The sequence below is a fragment of the Cetorhinus maximus genome, chromosome 3 (genome assembly GCF_964194155.1).
Source record: "Cetorhinus maximus chromosome 3, sCetMax3.hap1.1, whole genome shotgun sequence".
NCBI classification, from domain to species: Eukaryota; Metazoa; Chordata; class Chondrichthyes; order Lamniformes; family Cetorhinidae; genus Cetorhinus; species Cetorhinus maximus.
The window spans coordinates 123590426-123607840 of NC_135881.1; the positions used below are offsets into that span (position 1 = coordinate 123590426).

The 17415-nt window shown below is 41.1% G+C and overlaps 1 protein-coding gene across 4 annotated transcripts in view; it reads right to left on the reverse strand.

The window, feature by feature from the left end:
* Positions 1 to 17415, reverse strand: part of igf2bp3 (insulin-like growth factor 2 mRNA binding protein 3) — a 157487-nt gene that overhangs the window by 63190 nt on the left and 76882 nt on the right. For all 4 annotated transcript variants that reach the window (XM_078538885.1, XM_078538884.1, XM_078538882.1 and 1 more), the window contains exons 4-9: positions 10386 to 10437; positions 10232 to 10295; positions 3787 to 4077; positions 1835 to 1969; positions 919 to 1041; positions 694 to 829 (exon numbers count right to left, since the gene is read on the reverse strand). In XM_078538885.1, coding sequence (XP_078395011.1) covers positions 694 to 829; positions 919 to 1041; positions 1835 to 1969; positions 3787 to 4077; positions 10232 to 10295; positions 10386 to 10437 — 801 coding nt within the window. The remainder of the gene's footprint in view (positions 1 to 693; positions 830 to 918; positions 1042 to 1834; positions 1970 to 3786; positions 4078 to 10231; positions 10296 to 10385; positions 10438 to 17415) is intronic.

Sequence of the window (17415 nt, forward strand, 5' to 3'; positions counted from 1 at the left end):
ACTTGATGGCACTATTGTTGACTCCTCAGAGGCTGAAGTGATGGTAAGTGGCCAATTTTAGTTTCTCCTGCTTTCTGTGGCAAGGCGTACCAGGACAATTTTCCATCATCACTTAAACTTGGCTCAGCCGCCAGCAAGTTTCAATGGGAAAGACCAGTTTGGGGCCCTCTTGCCATTGCATAAGGAGGCCTGGAATCATTATAAAATCTCTTGGCGGTATGAATCAGAAAATGTTTCATGTGGAGTGTGATTCCGCAGAGAGAGTGTAAGTTACTATATTTAAACTAATTGTTCTATACTCTGCAATGTGAACTGTGATATCTGGATTGTACCTCTACTATCGCAAATTTTATGAATAAAGCATATTTTTCAACCAAAAAGCAAATGGATGCCAAACTCAGCCAAACTTGGGTAGAATTGCAATGGTGTTATTTTAATCTGTAAAGTTTGATTTCTGACAATACGAAGTGAACATAAGGTTGCCTGAAATTCAGTAGATTACTGTAACTTGCAACATTATTAATTCTCAAGCTCTGCAAAGACCAAAAAAATGGCAGCTTTTGGAACAAAGGACAAAGTCCATTTTATGGGTGCCTTTGAAAGAAAACAATTGTTAAATATCCCAAATGGTAATACAATCCTCGACTGGAACAACAGCACTGTATGAACAGTAAACATATGCTGACTACTTACATTCATAGCAGCCATATCATTATCGTAAGACTCTCTAATTTTCTTCATAATTTCTTCTTCAGCTTTGGAACATGCTTCAATACTGCTTTTTATTGTAATAGTCCTTTCTGGGTTGCAAAGGGTCAAGTCTTGCAACCTGCAGAAGCAACATAAACATTTCAAGTTTTGTCAAAAGATCACCAATTCAGTGCACAGAAAACTGAAATCCAAAGTTCCAAAACTTACGGAGAAATTGTGATTTTAGTGTCTGTATCTTGCTCGATTTTTTTCAGGTTTCTTCCTTCTTTCCCAATGAGACGCCCAACAAAGTTGTTGTGTGCTAAAATCTTTAAAGGTATTTCTTCTGTGCTGCAATTATGTAAAATATGAGACTTAATCCCAGTTTGCAATTTCCTTTTTAAACAGATGATGATTCGTTTAATTCACCTAAGAGCAAAAGTATCGGGCAATATCACTCCATAGCGATTCAGATTAAGGCACTTATAAACTTACTTTATTTACTATTACCTTTGTGGCTCACTGGGCAAATGCATACCGAGGCACACAGACCCAGAGGATCCCAGGTTCCATGCAAGTTAACTGGCTCAACAGCAAAAAGTTGCCATAATTGGGTTTAGTATAGGCTATGATTGCAGAGACGAAGCTGTGGGTAAAGGGCAACTGATACTATGTTTAAGGCTTTGAGCATGAAAAGCAGGTTGAAGGCTTTATGGTAGAAATGATTCAAGCATTCTACATTTAAGGAATAAATAAAGTGAACACCAAATATCTTGAAATTTCCACAAATGGTGGAACGGGATACAGGCTCAAACTTAGAAAAGGGAAAGTGCAGTTTAGATTTAACTGCTTTAGGCAATGGTAGAGAATTTATGGTATGGCCTGGGAAGCAGATAACATTGAAAACTTTAGGGGAGAACTGTATATTTTGCTAGTGGGCTATTGAGGTATTAATTTTGGGTGACCAAACATTCTACAGAAAGCTGCAGTTTTCCATGTGTCTACTGTATCAAAACTAATTTTTGAAGGAAAGGAGGGATATTCTGGTAATTATAAAAAAAAAACCTGCCTAGTTTATAGGTACAAACTAAATTGTTCATATTGTTAAAGGATTTAAATGCAAAATGTTATTCGATGTACATACAATTTTGTATCCTGAGCTTCCTTCTGCATGATTTCCATTATCATCTTACAAGCAGCTGAACATCCCTCTGGTGTTGAATGAATGCTTATTGGCTTCTCAGCAGCACCTGCATTATCTTTGCGATGAATGTCAATCCTAAACACAAAAGGCACAACATTCCTATTACTAACAAATATTAAAAACTTAAAGACTTTTCACACTTGTTAGATCTTAAAATGCTACCCTTATACACAACCTTCGCTCCTTTATATATATTTCCCCCTTTGAATGCAAATTCCCATTCATTCACTGTGTCTTTGAAACAGTATATTTAACTTTACCTGGCTAGGTGACACATTTCACCCCTCCAATTTAGTCTGGTTTATTTAAAAATGCAAATGTCTTTTTACACCTCATGTTCTAAACTTCCCCCATGTTGGCCTGCTTAACATTCCTTTCTCCCCCCTCCAAAACTACAATAAATTCCAATAACATTATTATATCTTCCTGACAGGACTGTGCGTAGTAACAATCCAGCCTTAGAGATCAAAGAAAGGCTTAGGTTACTGGGAAGAGGTACAAGGTATTTATACTTGGCAACAATGGCAGCAGCCTGTGTATTAACACTACAGGCAAAGTCTCCAAGGTCCCAGAAAAGTTGAGAATGTCAGGTTGCAAACCGTTCTAAACTTTAAACTGTCCATCTAGTTCCAAGATGAGAGTTGGGCTTTCAAGGACAGTTGATTAGCATTTCTACCTAAATACAAGCCCATGTGATTCATAAGTCAATGGGGAAGGATACAGAAGAAGCCATTATAAAGATCAGGTTACAGGCTGAGAATACCACCAAATATTAGAGTGGTTTGGGTCAGCCTGGATCCAAGAGAGAGGGAGCAGCTACTGACCAATAAATCTCTACGGACCACCATGCAGGAACGTAGGTAGAAGCTCATGCTCGGATTGAAAGGACCAAATTTGTGGGGAGTAGAAGATAAGTTGGAAGGGTCACCTAGCTTGGGTTAGAGGGAGTGTCTCCGGGAAAAGAAAATCTCAATGTGATAGAAAGTTCTAAGATTCTAAGTTACCAGGCTAACCAAAGGAAGAACAGGAATAAACCCTCAGGAGCTAAGAATCACTTCAGATTGATTCTAGGAAAACTGAATTTCTATACAAAGGAGAGTGTAAAGTATAGCTGAGAAGTGTTTTCTTTTCCCTGGTCAGGCTAACAATAAGATGGGGGAGTATTCTGTTCTGTGGTTGCCAACAAGGGCAGTGTTTAGTTAATGGCGGTTTTAGTCATTTGTTACAGTAGACGTCTTAAAATGTGAAATCTTGACATGTCATTCTCTCAGCTATTAACTGGAAGTTCAAATTTCTTTTAAAAGTTATCAGTCTCTATGGGGATCACAGTGGTGTCAAGTCCTCAAATTATCTTCCTTGCTAACCTCCTTACTCCTACAAATTTGAAATAATCCAGAAAATGTGCAAATTGGCATTTGTATTCCATCTGTGGTTTGGACTTAAAGTACAGGTAGTATCTTAAATCTAGCTATCTGAAAACTGGCAATTTCCGACCAGGCATTTTTTTAAGCTGCCATGATGAATTTTTATTATTAGATAAGTAAAGTAACTTACTGGCTTGATGGGCTAGTTGCTGCACTGGCATGCTGACTTTGCGCACCGGTCTTTCCCCGAGCTACAAGTGATCACAGCATCCCTTGACTCAACCCAACCCAAACCACCCAACCCAAAAAATCAGTAGGATCCAAAATCCGACAGGGCCTCAGTCCCAAGGTTGCATGTACCTGTAAATTATGTTTCAATGAATGTTATAATTGTTGGTAATCATCTGTTCTGCCCCCCCCACCCCCCCTTTACCCAAGCAAACCTCAAAAATAAAAACTTACAACTTAAATAATGAATAAAAGATGATAAAGCTCTTCATAATAAAACGTTGCAAGTGGAATACTCACTTTGACTGTGTTTGTTTTGTGATATTCCGAATTGTGGCTCCTTCCTTCCCAATGATGGCACCTACAAATTGAGTTGGAACCATGATTCGCAAAGGAACATCAGACTGTTGCTGTTTCGGTCTAACTGTACCATTAGGCGACCCTTGTCGAGGCGGGCCTCGTTGTCCAAAACCACGTCGTGCTTGTGGATGTAGCTGTTGTGAACTCTGTTGACCAGCCATCTCATCAGGAATATAGGTTACTTTCAGTGAGCAATTCTCCAACATATAGCCATTAAGTTTTTCAATTGCCCTATTAAACAAAGCACCAATAATACATGATTAGTACTTGTTATTAGAAATACGTACACTTATGATTGAGACAGCAATATAATCAAAACAGCACCAACCCCCAAGCCCCTTCAACACCACACTATTACATTAGCAATTTGAAAGTCAAAACACATGCTAGAAATCAGAATATTGAAAACAAGGCGGTCAATCAATATTTGGAAGAATTCAGACCAGGGGCCATTTATCAAAAACTAAAGTTTGACCACATCATCATGTAATTAATTTTTTTTGGAAAATAGGAAAAGCAGTCGGTCATTTAGCCCCACAAGCTTGTTCCATCATTCAATGAGATGATGACTGATTGCAATCCAACTCTGAACACCTGCCTTTGCCCTATATCCCTCAATACCTTTGGTTAACAGAAATCTATCAATCTCAGTTTTTAAAAGTTGCAATTGATCTTAACATCAGTTGCCATTTGCGGAAGAGTTCAAAACTTCTACCACCCTTTTGAGTGTAGAATTGCTTCCTGACTTCACAACATTCCCTAAACAGTGGGAATAGCTTCTCCCAATCTACCCTGAATGTTCCTCTTAGTACCATGAAAACTTTAATCAAATTGCACCTAACCTTCTACGTTCCAGGTGATACAGCCCTACTTTGTTAAATCTCTCATAGTTTAACCCTTATAGTCTAGGTATTATTCTATTAAATACAGGCTGCACTCTCTCCAAGGCCAATATATAATTTTTTTTACTGTTGGTGCTTTTGAGTGCACACACCCTATCAGATCAACATTCTGGCAATGGTGGTCTGCACCCTTGGCACAGATGTTTCTTTGTCTGTGTGCCAGGCTCCAGGGCTATTAGAGCCTGTTCAGCTTTACCTATTTTTCACAATGCCCTTACCTTCAGCCTCTGACACATGCACACATGTCTTTCATTTGATTTCCCTCATTATGCTCGCCACTTTCCTATGCTTCAACACTTTGTAGGTCAGTCTATTTATTTTCCTATTTGTGTTTTTCCCCCATCAAACCCCTTGATCTGTTGTTTTATAAATGCTGAAAAAGTGCTGGAAAAACTCAGCAAGCCTGGCAGCATCTTTGGAGAGAAAAAGAGTTAACATCGAGTACAACTCGACTGGAAACATTAACTCTGTTTCTCTCTCCACAGAGGCTGCCAGACCTGCTCAGTTTTTTCTAGATGTAACAGAGAAAGGTTGACGCTATACCTACCTGTAACCCTGAACAAAAGGAACTTTCTGACAGTGTCAGAGAAGCGGACATCTCGTTATCTCTGAAGAGATACTAATGTCCCTGCGCGCTGCAGAGACCAAATTCAAAGGGAATGATACAAAGGCTATCTACATTTCATAAGCCAGGCCTGGCCATTGGAGTCTCCTAGTCTGCTCGGGCAAAGGACCATGTAACCACTTTTCAAATTCTTAATAGTTAGATCATCAAACTCAGGAACCTAGACAAAGGAACATACACCCTTTGTCAAAGCCAAAGTGGAGAGGTGGGAGTCATGTGACATCTAGAAAGCAGCAGCTCAGAAAAAAGAGCTCTTTTCAGGTTTGAATGTCTGCCCTATCTACACTCTGTTTCTACTGGGACTTCTGAACTTCTATACCATCACCTACAAGACTAATTCATCTCTGCATGCCTCTCTCAATCGTGGAAGGCAACGTCCCTGGAAAAGGGAATTATCCAACATAAGTTCAGTCTTCTGACCTCGGTGAAGGAATTCACCATTGGACTTTTGATTCTGGACTCATGTGAAACAATAATTCTTTGCTCCGTAAATCTCTTTCACTATCCCTCATTTATTGTGTGAATGCACTGTGGGCTACATAGCGACAACCCTCTCCTGCGTTTTGAGTGTGTGCGCGAGTAAACAGACCCCGAGTTCACCATATCAAGTTTGCTTTGGGGTTATTAATAGAAACTGGATCTCACCAAAACTGAAGGGTTGGGAAATATGCCACTGCTTATAAAAGGGGGAAAATCAAAAATCAAAATATCTTGCTCTGTTTACAGGTAGGTGGAGGGGGGAGAAATCAGGGCAGTTTAAATTAAACCCCTCCTGTTTGTAACACAGCACTTTGTTTTTATTTCAGATCTCCAGCATCCACAGACTTTTGCTATCACATTTGCTTCATAACTGTTGCTCATCTGTACCTGAAAGGTTAAATTATCTGTTTTCCACACAGATGTTGCCCGACCTGTTACTTTCTAGCATTTACAGGTTTTTAAATTTTCTTTGTCCCTTACTTTATTTTAGGGGTGCATTTTTGTGTTCTACAGCTGCTTAGGAATGGAAACAATCACCAAGTGCAGCATAAAGCAATGCATTCATGAATGCAGTCATATACAGAATACAGTTACCAACACTGGCCAAAAAGTGCCTTAGCCTAACCAAAGTAAACTATACCAGTTATACTTATGGCCAGAGATATGACAAATTTCAGTGCCATTTTATAGGTCTCAATTGTCTTCATTAGGATTGTATTGCTTCACTACATAGAAAACAAGGAACTACTAAACTTTAATCAGTCTGGTCTGATTTTGAATCTAATTCACAGAAGAAGTGAAAGGACACAACAAACTATCCCCATTTTCCACACCCCAAAGTTCTCAAAAGCATTTTGAACAATCTAATTAGAGATTACACCTCACCACCAATAACAATTTACCCAAAACAGGTAGTTAAAAACCAAATGGCGGAATATAGATGAAGTCTATTCAATTCAATGTAGCTCACTGGTCTAGGGAATAAATCCCTAGTTTTCCTCACAGCAAAAGAATTGCATACAATTTCAAGCACAAAACCAGGTTATTCCACCCAACTTGCCCATGCTGATATTGATGGCCTACATGAGCTTCCTCCCAACTTATTCCATCTAGCCCTAATAGCATAATCTTCTTATTTCTTTCTCCTTTGCATGCATATCTAGTTTCCCCTTAACATCTGTGCTATTTGACATAACCACTCCACATGGTAGCAAGTTCCACATTCTAATCACTCTGGGTAAAGATGTTTCTCCTGAATTCCTTATTGGATTTATTAGTGACAATCTTATGTTTGCCCACAAGCAAAATTATTTTCTCTACGTCCACCCTGTCAAATCCCTTCACAATTTAAGGTTTCTATTATGTCATCCCTCAGCCCTCTCCCTTCTAGGAGAAAAAGTCTCAGCCTGTTCAGTTTTGCCTTGCTGATAGTTATAGCTTAATTATCTGCTGATCTTTACACAATAAACAGGATGCCAGATAAATAGATGTGTTAGAGAAATGTTTTTACATAGAATTACTTACAAATTTAAGACAGAGTCCAGGAACATCTTCACATCCTGGTCACTGTGTGGATAGGCTTCCAATTAGAACAATAGAGGCAAACAAATTGGGAAGTTTTGGAAAGGGTAATCTGCCAGTATACATGATTGCCAAACTGTACACACGCACTAGGGGGATAGAAAGACCATGATTCTAGACACTGACCATTGGGTCAAAATCTTAGTACCGCCCCCCTAAGAATGTACCTACACCACGTGGCCTATAGCAGTTCAAGGCGGCAGCCCAGTTCACACCATCTTGTCACGGGAAATTGGGGATGGGCAATAAGTGCCAACAACACTCACATCCCAAAAACAAATTGAAAAACTGTTTTCTTCTGGGCTAGAGCCAGAAATGCGCAAACACCAATCTGCAAACCCACATCACCTGAAGAAATAAACATTAACTTAGCATTTTAGACATGTTGAACAGACATGGCAACTTTAAAAAAGGGCAGACTTTTAACAGCTGACCATCAGCAGCAGATCTAATCCATGTTACAAGTTATAACACTGCTGTATAAAAGTATTGTATTGTTTATTGTCCAACTTAATATGCAAATAACACAATGATACCAGTTGGAACAAGAAGGAACGAGACTACTGGCAGAAGTGATTTTGGATGAATGGAAGGGAGGTTGTATTAAAATGAGGGAGGGAAACGTGGAAAGTGATTTTTAAAAAGTACCAAGCATGTGGAATCAAAGGACAAGTAGCAGAATGGATAGCATGATCACACACACGTCCCCAATAAATGACTACCTACCTGAATATAATTAAACACCCAATTGATATACAATTAACAAAGCAATCCGGAGTATAGATACACAAATTACTAAAAAGTAGCAGCACAGGTTAATAAGGCCATAAAAAGAGAAACAAAGCACTGGGGTTTCATTTGTGGAGAATTGAAAAGTACAGACGTTATGCTAAACTTTATAGAACCTTGGTTAAACCACACTTATTACTGTGCACAACCTAGTTTCCATATTACATAAAAATATAGAGGCACTAAAAGGTGGAAAATTATTTACAAAGATAAATCAGAATTGAGAACTTACACCTAGCAGGAAAAATTGAACAGGCTGGGACAAAAAGAAAAGACTGAGCGGTAGCCTGATAGGAGGTCTCTAAGATTGTGAAAGCATCTGAGATCGACAGAGAAAATACTTCCACTTGTAGGAAACCAAAATTAGGGGCAATAAGAAAGATAGTCACTAATAAACCCAATAAGGAATTCAGGAGAAACTTTACACAAAGAATTGTTAAAACGCAGGACTCTCAATGATGTAACTGAGACGAATCATAGCATAAATGTATAAGAGAATTCTAGAGAGAAAGGAATAGAAGGTTATGTTGTCAGGTTAAACGACGAGGGGTATAAGGAGGTTGCGTGGAGCATAAACATAGACATGGAACAGTTTGGCCGATTTACCATCCTTGACTTCCATCTCCATTTCTGGGGCCAGGCTGTCAACTGATATTTATTGTAAGCCCGACACCCACATATTGATTATAATTCCTCCAACCCGACTTTTTGTAAGGCTCTATTCCAGTCACTCACTTCCTCAGTTTCAGTTGCACCTGTTCAGACGATGCCACCTTCCAATATGTCTCCCTTTTTCTTTAACTGAGGATTTCCCTCCAGTGTGTGTGATGAGGCCCTCAACCATATTCCCATACTTCTGCCTTCACCCCTTCCCCTACCTCCCAGAACCATCCCATGCTGCCCACTGCAGCCCCCCCACCCCCCCGCAACACATATTCCCACCTTCTACCCCACATCCAAACAATCACCCTCTGCCATTAAACACATTGGAATCTTGGTAATGGAGTGGATAAAGAGCCATTTCCTTCAGGACATGGTGGTCCACTCTTCCACCACCCACTCCATTTCTCAGAACACCTTCCCACACAAGTACGAGGTGCAGCATGTATTGTTTTAACTTTCTTTCATCCAATCTTCCATGTGAAAAAAGTGATTTACTTTCTTTCAACTTAGTATACTATATTTGCTGTTCAAAATGCTTTCTCCTCTACATTGTGAAGAGCAAACACATAGGGTGATTGCTTTGCTTAAGGCCTCCATTCTGTCTTCAAGTGTGACCCAAGTTTTCAGTTACATGCCATTTTACTTCTCCATCCCACCTTGACCTCCCTGTCCTCAGACATCTACACCGTTCCAAAAAGGTTCAATGCAAACTCAAGTTACAATACCTCTTCAGATTAAAGCACTTTACAGCCTTTAGGACTCAATATTAGAGCATCACCAGACAATAACAATTGCTCCTATTTTTTTGGACAATAAGTGCTGGTAATTGCTCTGCTGTTGTAATTTACAGCTCTTGTAAACACATCTTTTGTTTCTTTACTTGTTCCATTACCACTCTCTTTTGCCTTGCTTTATCATTCCTTTTATTGGTTAATCACTCCTGCTCTCCACCTCATCACAGGCCTCCTCTTTTCTCTTCCCCCTCCCCTTCGTACTTAGTTAAAAATTGTTACATCTCTAACTTCCAGATGAAAGGTCATCAACCTGAAATAACCTTCCCTCTCTACAGCTGTCGGATGACCGGAGTACTTCCATAATTTTCTGATTTTAGTTCAGATTTCCAGCATTAGCAGTATTTTGCCTGTTTCTGTGCTTTATATTTTATGTAATGAAGTGCTAACATTTACAACTATGTTGTAGAAGAATAAAGACATAGGAAATAAAAATTCGCTTGGATCTTTAGAAGAAAGTCATCTGTGGAGTGAATCCTGAAGTTGTGTGCCAGGAAGTTGATAAAATTCCTGGCACTAATTAACTTTTCCACAATTACTTATACCATACTCACTGTCTTGCATGTTCCTTGGTAGAATATGTAACATTCACTACTGCAGTCTCTGTTTCTGTGTTTACTGCAGACCAAAAAACATAAGTGATGTTAAAAAACAGAAAAGTTAACAGATACAGTGATTTACAAATACAAAAATAACTTTGTTGCATACCTTGTTCACAGTTCTCCACTGAACCATATTGAGCTAACAAACTATCCAAGACCTGGAACAAAAAAAAATATGGGAAATGAATACACTCAGGAGCAGACATCTTTCCCAACAGAATTCAAAGATCAAGTATTCTTCATGAAACAAGAATGCATTAGTCTTTCTTACATTTAGCATATCCACTGCAATTATCAGAACTATATTCCAGTACATAACAAAGAAATCTTTGTAATTTTCTTACCACAGGGGTAAACACTAATATTGCTGAGAAGTGAGATATTTTGCCAAAACTGTGTCTTGCACTCATTAGGTAAAACTCAAGGATACCAAATTTCAAATGATCACAACAATTTATACCACAGCAGAAAAGGGGTGCTGATTCATTGGCAAGTCAACTCTGAATGGCTGAGGTGTTGGCATGGAGAAAACAACAGGGAGCTTTTGGCTCCCCAAGGTCCCAAGTATTGCAAAAAAGCTGCAAGGCTTGAACATATTCCTTTTGCTTGCAGAAAGTGGGTCCCTGCATATGTATTGTCACCTCTAGCAAGCGTAAATAAACCATGTTACAAGCTCAACTGAATATCTTATGGTTGTTAGTGTAGCTATTAGCACACTCAGGATTGTCAGCAAGTGCCCAATCGTGGAATCACATCTAACAGCAGACATTTTTGAATTACAGGGGAGCCTGGGGAACTTATAGTTCCCTGTTGCTTTCACCATGGCAACACCTCAGCCAGTCAACTTGCCAACCAAACAGCACCCCTTTTCTCCTGTGGTATAAATTGTGATCATTTGAAACTTGGCATTCTTGCCTTTGTCTTGAGTGCATAACAGAAAGTTTGGCAACATGTTTCTCTTTTCAGCAATACTGAAGTATCAAGTGATTGGAAAACCCTGTTAGTGATCTGCAGAAGGACATTATAGTCCACTGTATACAGACCAACCTCAAGATGCTTGTGTGAAACATATGGTAACTTTTCCTAAACTAAAACACAATTGGAACCAGATATTACAAAACTTGATTAAATAGCGCATATCTCAGAATCGCAGAGCTGTCACAATGCAGAAGGAGGCCAATGTAATACTTCAACAGAAAATGGGATTGATTGCAAGCAGTGCACATTCGTATCTGGTTTTACAGAAGAATTGAAGTAATTTTGTAACCATCAATAATTAGAAGCACTAGTAGGTTTTTTCAGAATCTTAAATAAAGTATCCATTCAGGATTCCTGCTGACTTTTAAACTATATGAAATTTAAATAGATTTAACGATTACTCAAGTTTTTTTTTTAAAAAAAAGCAGGATTCAAACATAGGTTCTCCTGAAGTAAATAACCAGCTTCATCTAAAAATTGTGTCCCACCCCGCTGGTTTCTTTTCTGCGGATATTGTTTAGAATATTTGACTAAAGGTTGCATTGTATTAAATTGATTTTACAGAACAGAAACAGGTCATTTAGCCCAACAGTTTCCATGCTGGGTGATTATGGTCCACACAAGCTCGCACTCATTTCGTGTCAGTATACTGTATACTCTTCTATTCCTCTCTTTCTCATTAACTTGTGTAGTTTTCTCACATTTAAATTTATGCTATTTGCCATGTGGCACTAAGTTTCATATTCTCAACACTCCCTGGGTAAAGAAGTTTCTCTCGAATTCTTTATCGGATTTATCAGTGACTGTTGTAAGGGTTTGTTGAATAGGTCTCACAAGAGGTTCAGAGGCCTGTAAGGTTGAACAGTAATGTTTATTGATAGCACATAACTATTCACATATGTACAAAGTATAGCCTAAACTAGGAGATAATTCCACATTGACTCTTACAGGGGTATCTCCACATAACTCGTCTCCAATCTACTGTCATATGTCTCTGTGCATCACCCTTGCTATGCTAAACACCCTTATATCACACCTCCTCGCACGCTGCCAAGTCTTTATCCAACATATTTACAGTACAATCTTGTGTGTGCTACCCTGTCACCACCGCACCCCCCCACCCAACCCCACTGCCCCCTCAAGTCTTCATAAATTCAGACTGACTGGAGGCTTGACAATTCTTTCAGATCACGTTCTGGTCCCATTTGGAAGAGCAGTAGGCTCAGTTGCTTTGGGAAAGCTCTGTTGGCTTGGAGTTGAAATTACAGCAGTGTGTGTTGCCGGCACTTAGTTGTTGCCATCTGATTAGCTTTTTATGCTCCTTGGAGTTGAACTTTTCCTCATCAACAATCCACCCACTTTGTTCTGAGACCACAGGCATGTCCCGCTCCATCCAGAGGGACTGTTCATTCAGTTCCTTCATAGTATGAACATGGGTTTTCTTTTTCCGTGGGGTCTGCTTTGATCGTTGAGAGTGTATTTCCATTCTGTTTGAATGTTCCTCATCCATGAGCTCAACCTGCAGTTTAACTTTCATCTTTCCTGTGCCCTTCGCCCTCGCTGAGGTGTGCTCTGGTGAGTTGATGGTCGTTACTCTCCTGCTCCAGCATCGCTTTGCTGCTGTGTGCTTCTGCTAGAAATTGCAATTTTGTGCCACGGTGTTTCCAGGTTGTGTGACAGCAACCAATGGAGCCCGAGGTTAGGTCTCATTGTTCTGTTGCTGGTCATTCTCATGCATGTTTTCCACAAGTATGGTGGTACTTAACCTGAAGGTTTGGCTGGTCTGACCAAAGAGGAACTTCTGCCAAGGAGTTGGAAAAAACAGCTCTGCAAAGAGAGATTGAAGACAATTCAGAGCTGAAGTCCCAGTCGAGTGTCTCATCACCGATGGACATCCCCAGAAACTTGCAGGTCAGCGTAGTTGATGGCAGAGGTTGTTTTGATGTCTTCTGCTGTTTTGAGGAGGTTAAGGACAACACAGGCATCCCTGCTTGAGAGAAAAGAATTGGTTTTGGATGACATACAAAATTTTGAATATTTGCTTGTCACCATACCAGAGTGCTTCTGGATCATGCTTATGCGCAGGAGTCACATTCCCCCAGGGCCATAGAGTGGCGTTCCTGTCATTCGTAGCCAGTGGTCTTTCAATCACAGCTCCATATCCAAAGGGCTGTAACACTGGCTCCTGCTACTAATTTGAAATTGGTGAGGTGGCCATTTACAGAAGATGTCAGCAATCCAAAAAAAAAAGAGAATCAGGATCCTTGATCTAACCAAAGCACGGTCAGACTTCTTCTTGGTGTGGCACCTCAATCTTGTGGATTGTTCTGGGATCCTCCATATGTATCGATGTCTTAGACTTGCACAGTTTTCCAAAGTGCCCCTGCCAGTTGCAGTTGAAACACTGCGCAGAGATTGCTAGACATTCCCTTCGCCTGCATGGTCTTTTGGCCCACAGTGCTGACATCATAATCATGTGGTTATTTGGGTATTGTCTTCCTTGGCCTGGGGTCTCCATGTCCTTTTGTTGCTTTAGGAGCTAGACAGTTGGGGTTGCTCTATACCATGGCTTGCCACGTAAAATGGGTCGGTGTTGTTGGTGAATTTCAGACTGCCTATCTGGATTGTCTTTCTAGAGTCAGATCTTTGTTTGCCTGTAGTATGTCCAAAAGGACATCAGCCACTCCAATTACTATTTGGTCTAGTATGAGCTCTGACTTAAGTTTGCCATAGTCTCAGCCTTCAGCCAATCTATATAATTTGTTCATGAAAGAAGTCAATGGGTTCTCCAAGTTGAACGCACTTGAACTTTGTGCACTCCAAAATTTTATTTAGAAGTAGGTATCGAAGGATTTCAGAACATCTTCAAACTTATCTGAAGATTCATTTATTCTTTGCCTCGCAATGATGTGATCGGTTGTCAAAAGTGTATTCACTTGTTCAGCCGGTCTTCTTATCTAATCCTAAAGCTATAATGCATCTTGAAATTTTTTTCATCAAAGCCCCCAATTCTGTGCCTGGTCTGGCCCTTGTATCAGCCTAAATTGATCTGGTAAGATGATTTACTATCCATGGCTGCTTTTCAGCTCAGGAGAGTACAGCTTTAAATGCTGTTTCACTTCTAAACATGGCACTGCAGTAACCATTTTTACAATGTTTCTTCCCGTGCTTGTCGGGTTTTGGCAGTGATTACAGAGCTGACCTCAAAGGGATCAATTTCTTGCAGTGAACTCATTAACCAAAGATCTTGGCCCTTTTAGAATCTTTCAGGAGTATATTAGGGCGATTAAAAGGCGATTCCCAGTTTCGGCTGAGATTTTAAAACTTTATTTCCCAGAGCTCGGCCACCATGTAGTTTGTCGCCGGCTCTGAACCTGGGTTGGCCCCTGTGATTAATGAAATGGACTGCTCTCTCTGATTAATAGCTCTAAGACTTAGTGGCTAGTTCAGTCTTGTTAGAGAGGTGTCAGCTGTGGCTCAGTTCATAGCACCCTCGCCTTTGAATCAGAGGGTTGTGGGTTCACGTCCCACTCCCGGAAACCAAGAACTGTGATTGTACTCGAAAGAGTTGCAATCTGTGACTGTTGATAACTCGAAAGAGTTTCAGTCTTGTTAGAGAGGTGTCAGCTGTGGCTCAGTTCATAACACCCTCGCCTTTGAATCAGAGGGTTGTGGGTTCACGTCCCACTCCCGGAAACCAAGAACTGTGATTGTACTCAAAAGAGTTGCAATCTGTGACTGTTGATAACTCGAAAGATTTTCAGTCTTGTTAGGTCCATTGCCTCTGCAATCACTGGGTATTCACAATGGACCTCCATGTGCTCTGGTGGGGTCCTTTAGCTGCACAGTGGATTTTTCATCTACCATTCAGCCTCCATGTCTGCAATGGAGCTTCTTCTTAGGCGATCTCTAGCTATGTCTTTGGTTCAGCTGCACTTCATTTAGGTGAGGATGCTCCAGGGTCCTTCACCAGCTTCTTCAGTTCGGGGTTCAATCATTAGCTGCCACCATGTTGTAAGGGTTTGTTGAGTAGTGTCACGAAAAGGTTCAGAGGTTTGCAAGGTTGAACAGTAGCGTTTATTGGTAACGCATAACTATATACGTGTAAAAATTATTGCCCAAACTAAGAACTAATTCCATGTTGACTCTTACTCATGTCCCTCCATACAACTGTCTCCTGTCATCTTTTTCTCTATATTATACTTTGGGCGGTACTGTTCATCAGTCCCACATTAACCCTTGCTGTGCCGAACACCCTCATACTACAGTGACTACTTACATTTGTGGCTCCTAGTTTAGGTCTCTCTCACAAGTGGAAGCTTCAAGCTGGATTTTCAATTCGGGGGTGGGGGGGTGTCAAGAACCAGATGCATGGATCATCATTTAAAAGGTCCCAAGCCCATGCTGCATCAGAGACGCAATATAATTTTCAAATACGAAAGGCCCAAATTGGCTCAGAGGCACTCCACTTGCCTGGATGAGTGCAGCTCCAACACTCCTAAAGAAGCTCGACACCATCCAGCACAAAGCAGCCCGCTTAATTAGCACCCCACACACCACCTTCAACATCCACTCCCTCCACCACCAACACACAGTGGCAGCAGTATGTACCATCTACAAGATGCACTCCGGCAACTCACCGAGGCTCCTTCAACAGCACCTTCCAAACCCACTATCTCTACCACCTAGAAGAACAAGGGCAGCAAATACTGGGGAACACCACCACCTGCAAGTTCTTCTCCAAGCCACACACCATCGTCACTTGGAACTACATCACCGTTCCTTCATTGTCACTGGATTAAAATCCTGGAACTCTCTTCCTAACAGCACTGTGGGTATACCTGCACCATATGGACTGCGGCAGTTCAAGGTAGTGGCTCACAACCACCTTCTCAAGGGCAGTTAGGGATGGGTAGTAAATGCTGGCTTAGCCAGTAATACCCACATGCTGTGAATGAATAAAAAAAGGTGCATTCGATGCCCAATTAGTGGCAGCAAGAGCCTCCTGGAGGCAGAACTTCGTGACAGAGCACAAGTTGAAAAGGCAAACGGCCACTGGTGGAAGGCGAATGAATGGCAAAGTCATCTATCAGAAGGGCTGGCATTAGTGTAGCCCTTGTGGCCTACCAACAGCTGTCCCAAGTTTCACAGCAATGGTGGGTTTCCTTCAATGCTTGGACACCAGGTTTCTCTGCAGTGTCCACTTCATCATCCTTCCAGTCCTCCTGAGGAACAGTGGCGTTCCAGGTCCTCCTCCTCACCTAGCTCCAAAATTCTTTGCATTGTCATGTTGTGCAGCACACAGCAAATGACCACAATGAGACATCCTGGCTGACCAGTACTGCTGGGCACCCAACACCTGGACAAGGCAATGGAAGCACATTTACAAGATGCCAATGGTCTGTTCGATACAGTTGTGTGTTAGTAGACAGCTTTGGGCGTAGCACCTCTCTGCACCAATGGCTAGGTACCAGGTATGTGTCAGGAGCCATCTCTTCAGGGGATGGCCCTTATCCACCAGCTGCCATCAATGGAGCCTGAAGAGCTGCAGCGCCTGGGACTCTCGAAGGATAAAGACATTAGGACAGGTGCCCGGGAATGGAGTGCAGGCCTGCAAAAGATGCTCCCTGTGGTCATAGACCAGCTGGACGTACACTGGGTGGAAACCTTTTCTTTTCAGGAATCTGGCTAGCTCTACATCAAGGCACCGACAAACCAATCATCAATGGTGGAAAAGCCCTATACCTGCACTGGCCCACTGTCAAAATGGAGGCAGAATCTGCCCCCACCACCGCCATTAAAGAGGGGAAGGATTTAAACACAAGGATGGGAATATTTAAACTGGAGATGTTGGGGGAAATGGAAGAATAGTGGTAAATGATGAACAGAACTTGGCTTTGAATGAGATACAGGTAGCAGAGTTGAGTGAGCCACAGTTTACAGAATGTGGAGGCTGGAATGCTGGCCAGGAGGGCATGGATTGGTCTATTCGGAGTTTGACATAACATGGATGTTTTCTTCTCGCAGGTGGGCTGTGTAAGGCAACATTACAGAGGGGGAAGCAGTCAGTCCTTGCGAGAGGATAGTGTCAGGAACTCAGCTTAGTGTTCTCTCAACATTGTTTCATAGTGAACCCTAAACTAAAATTAACAGGAACA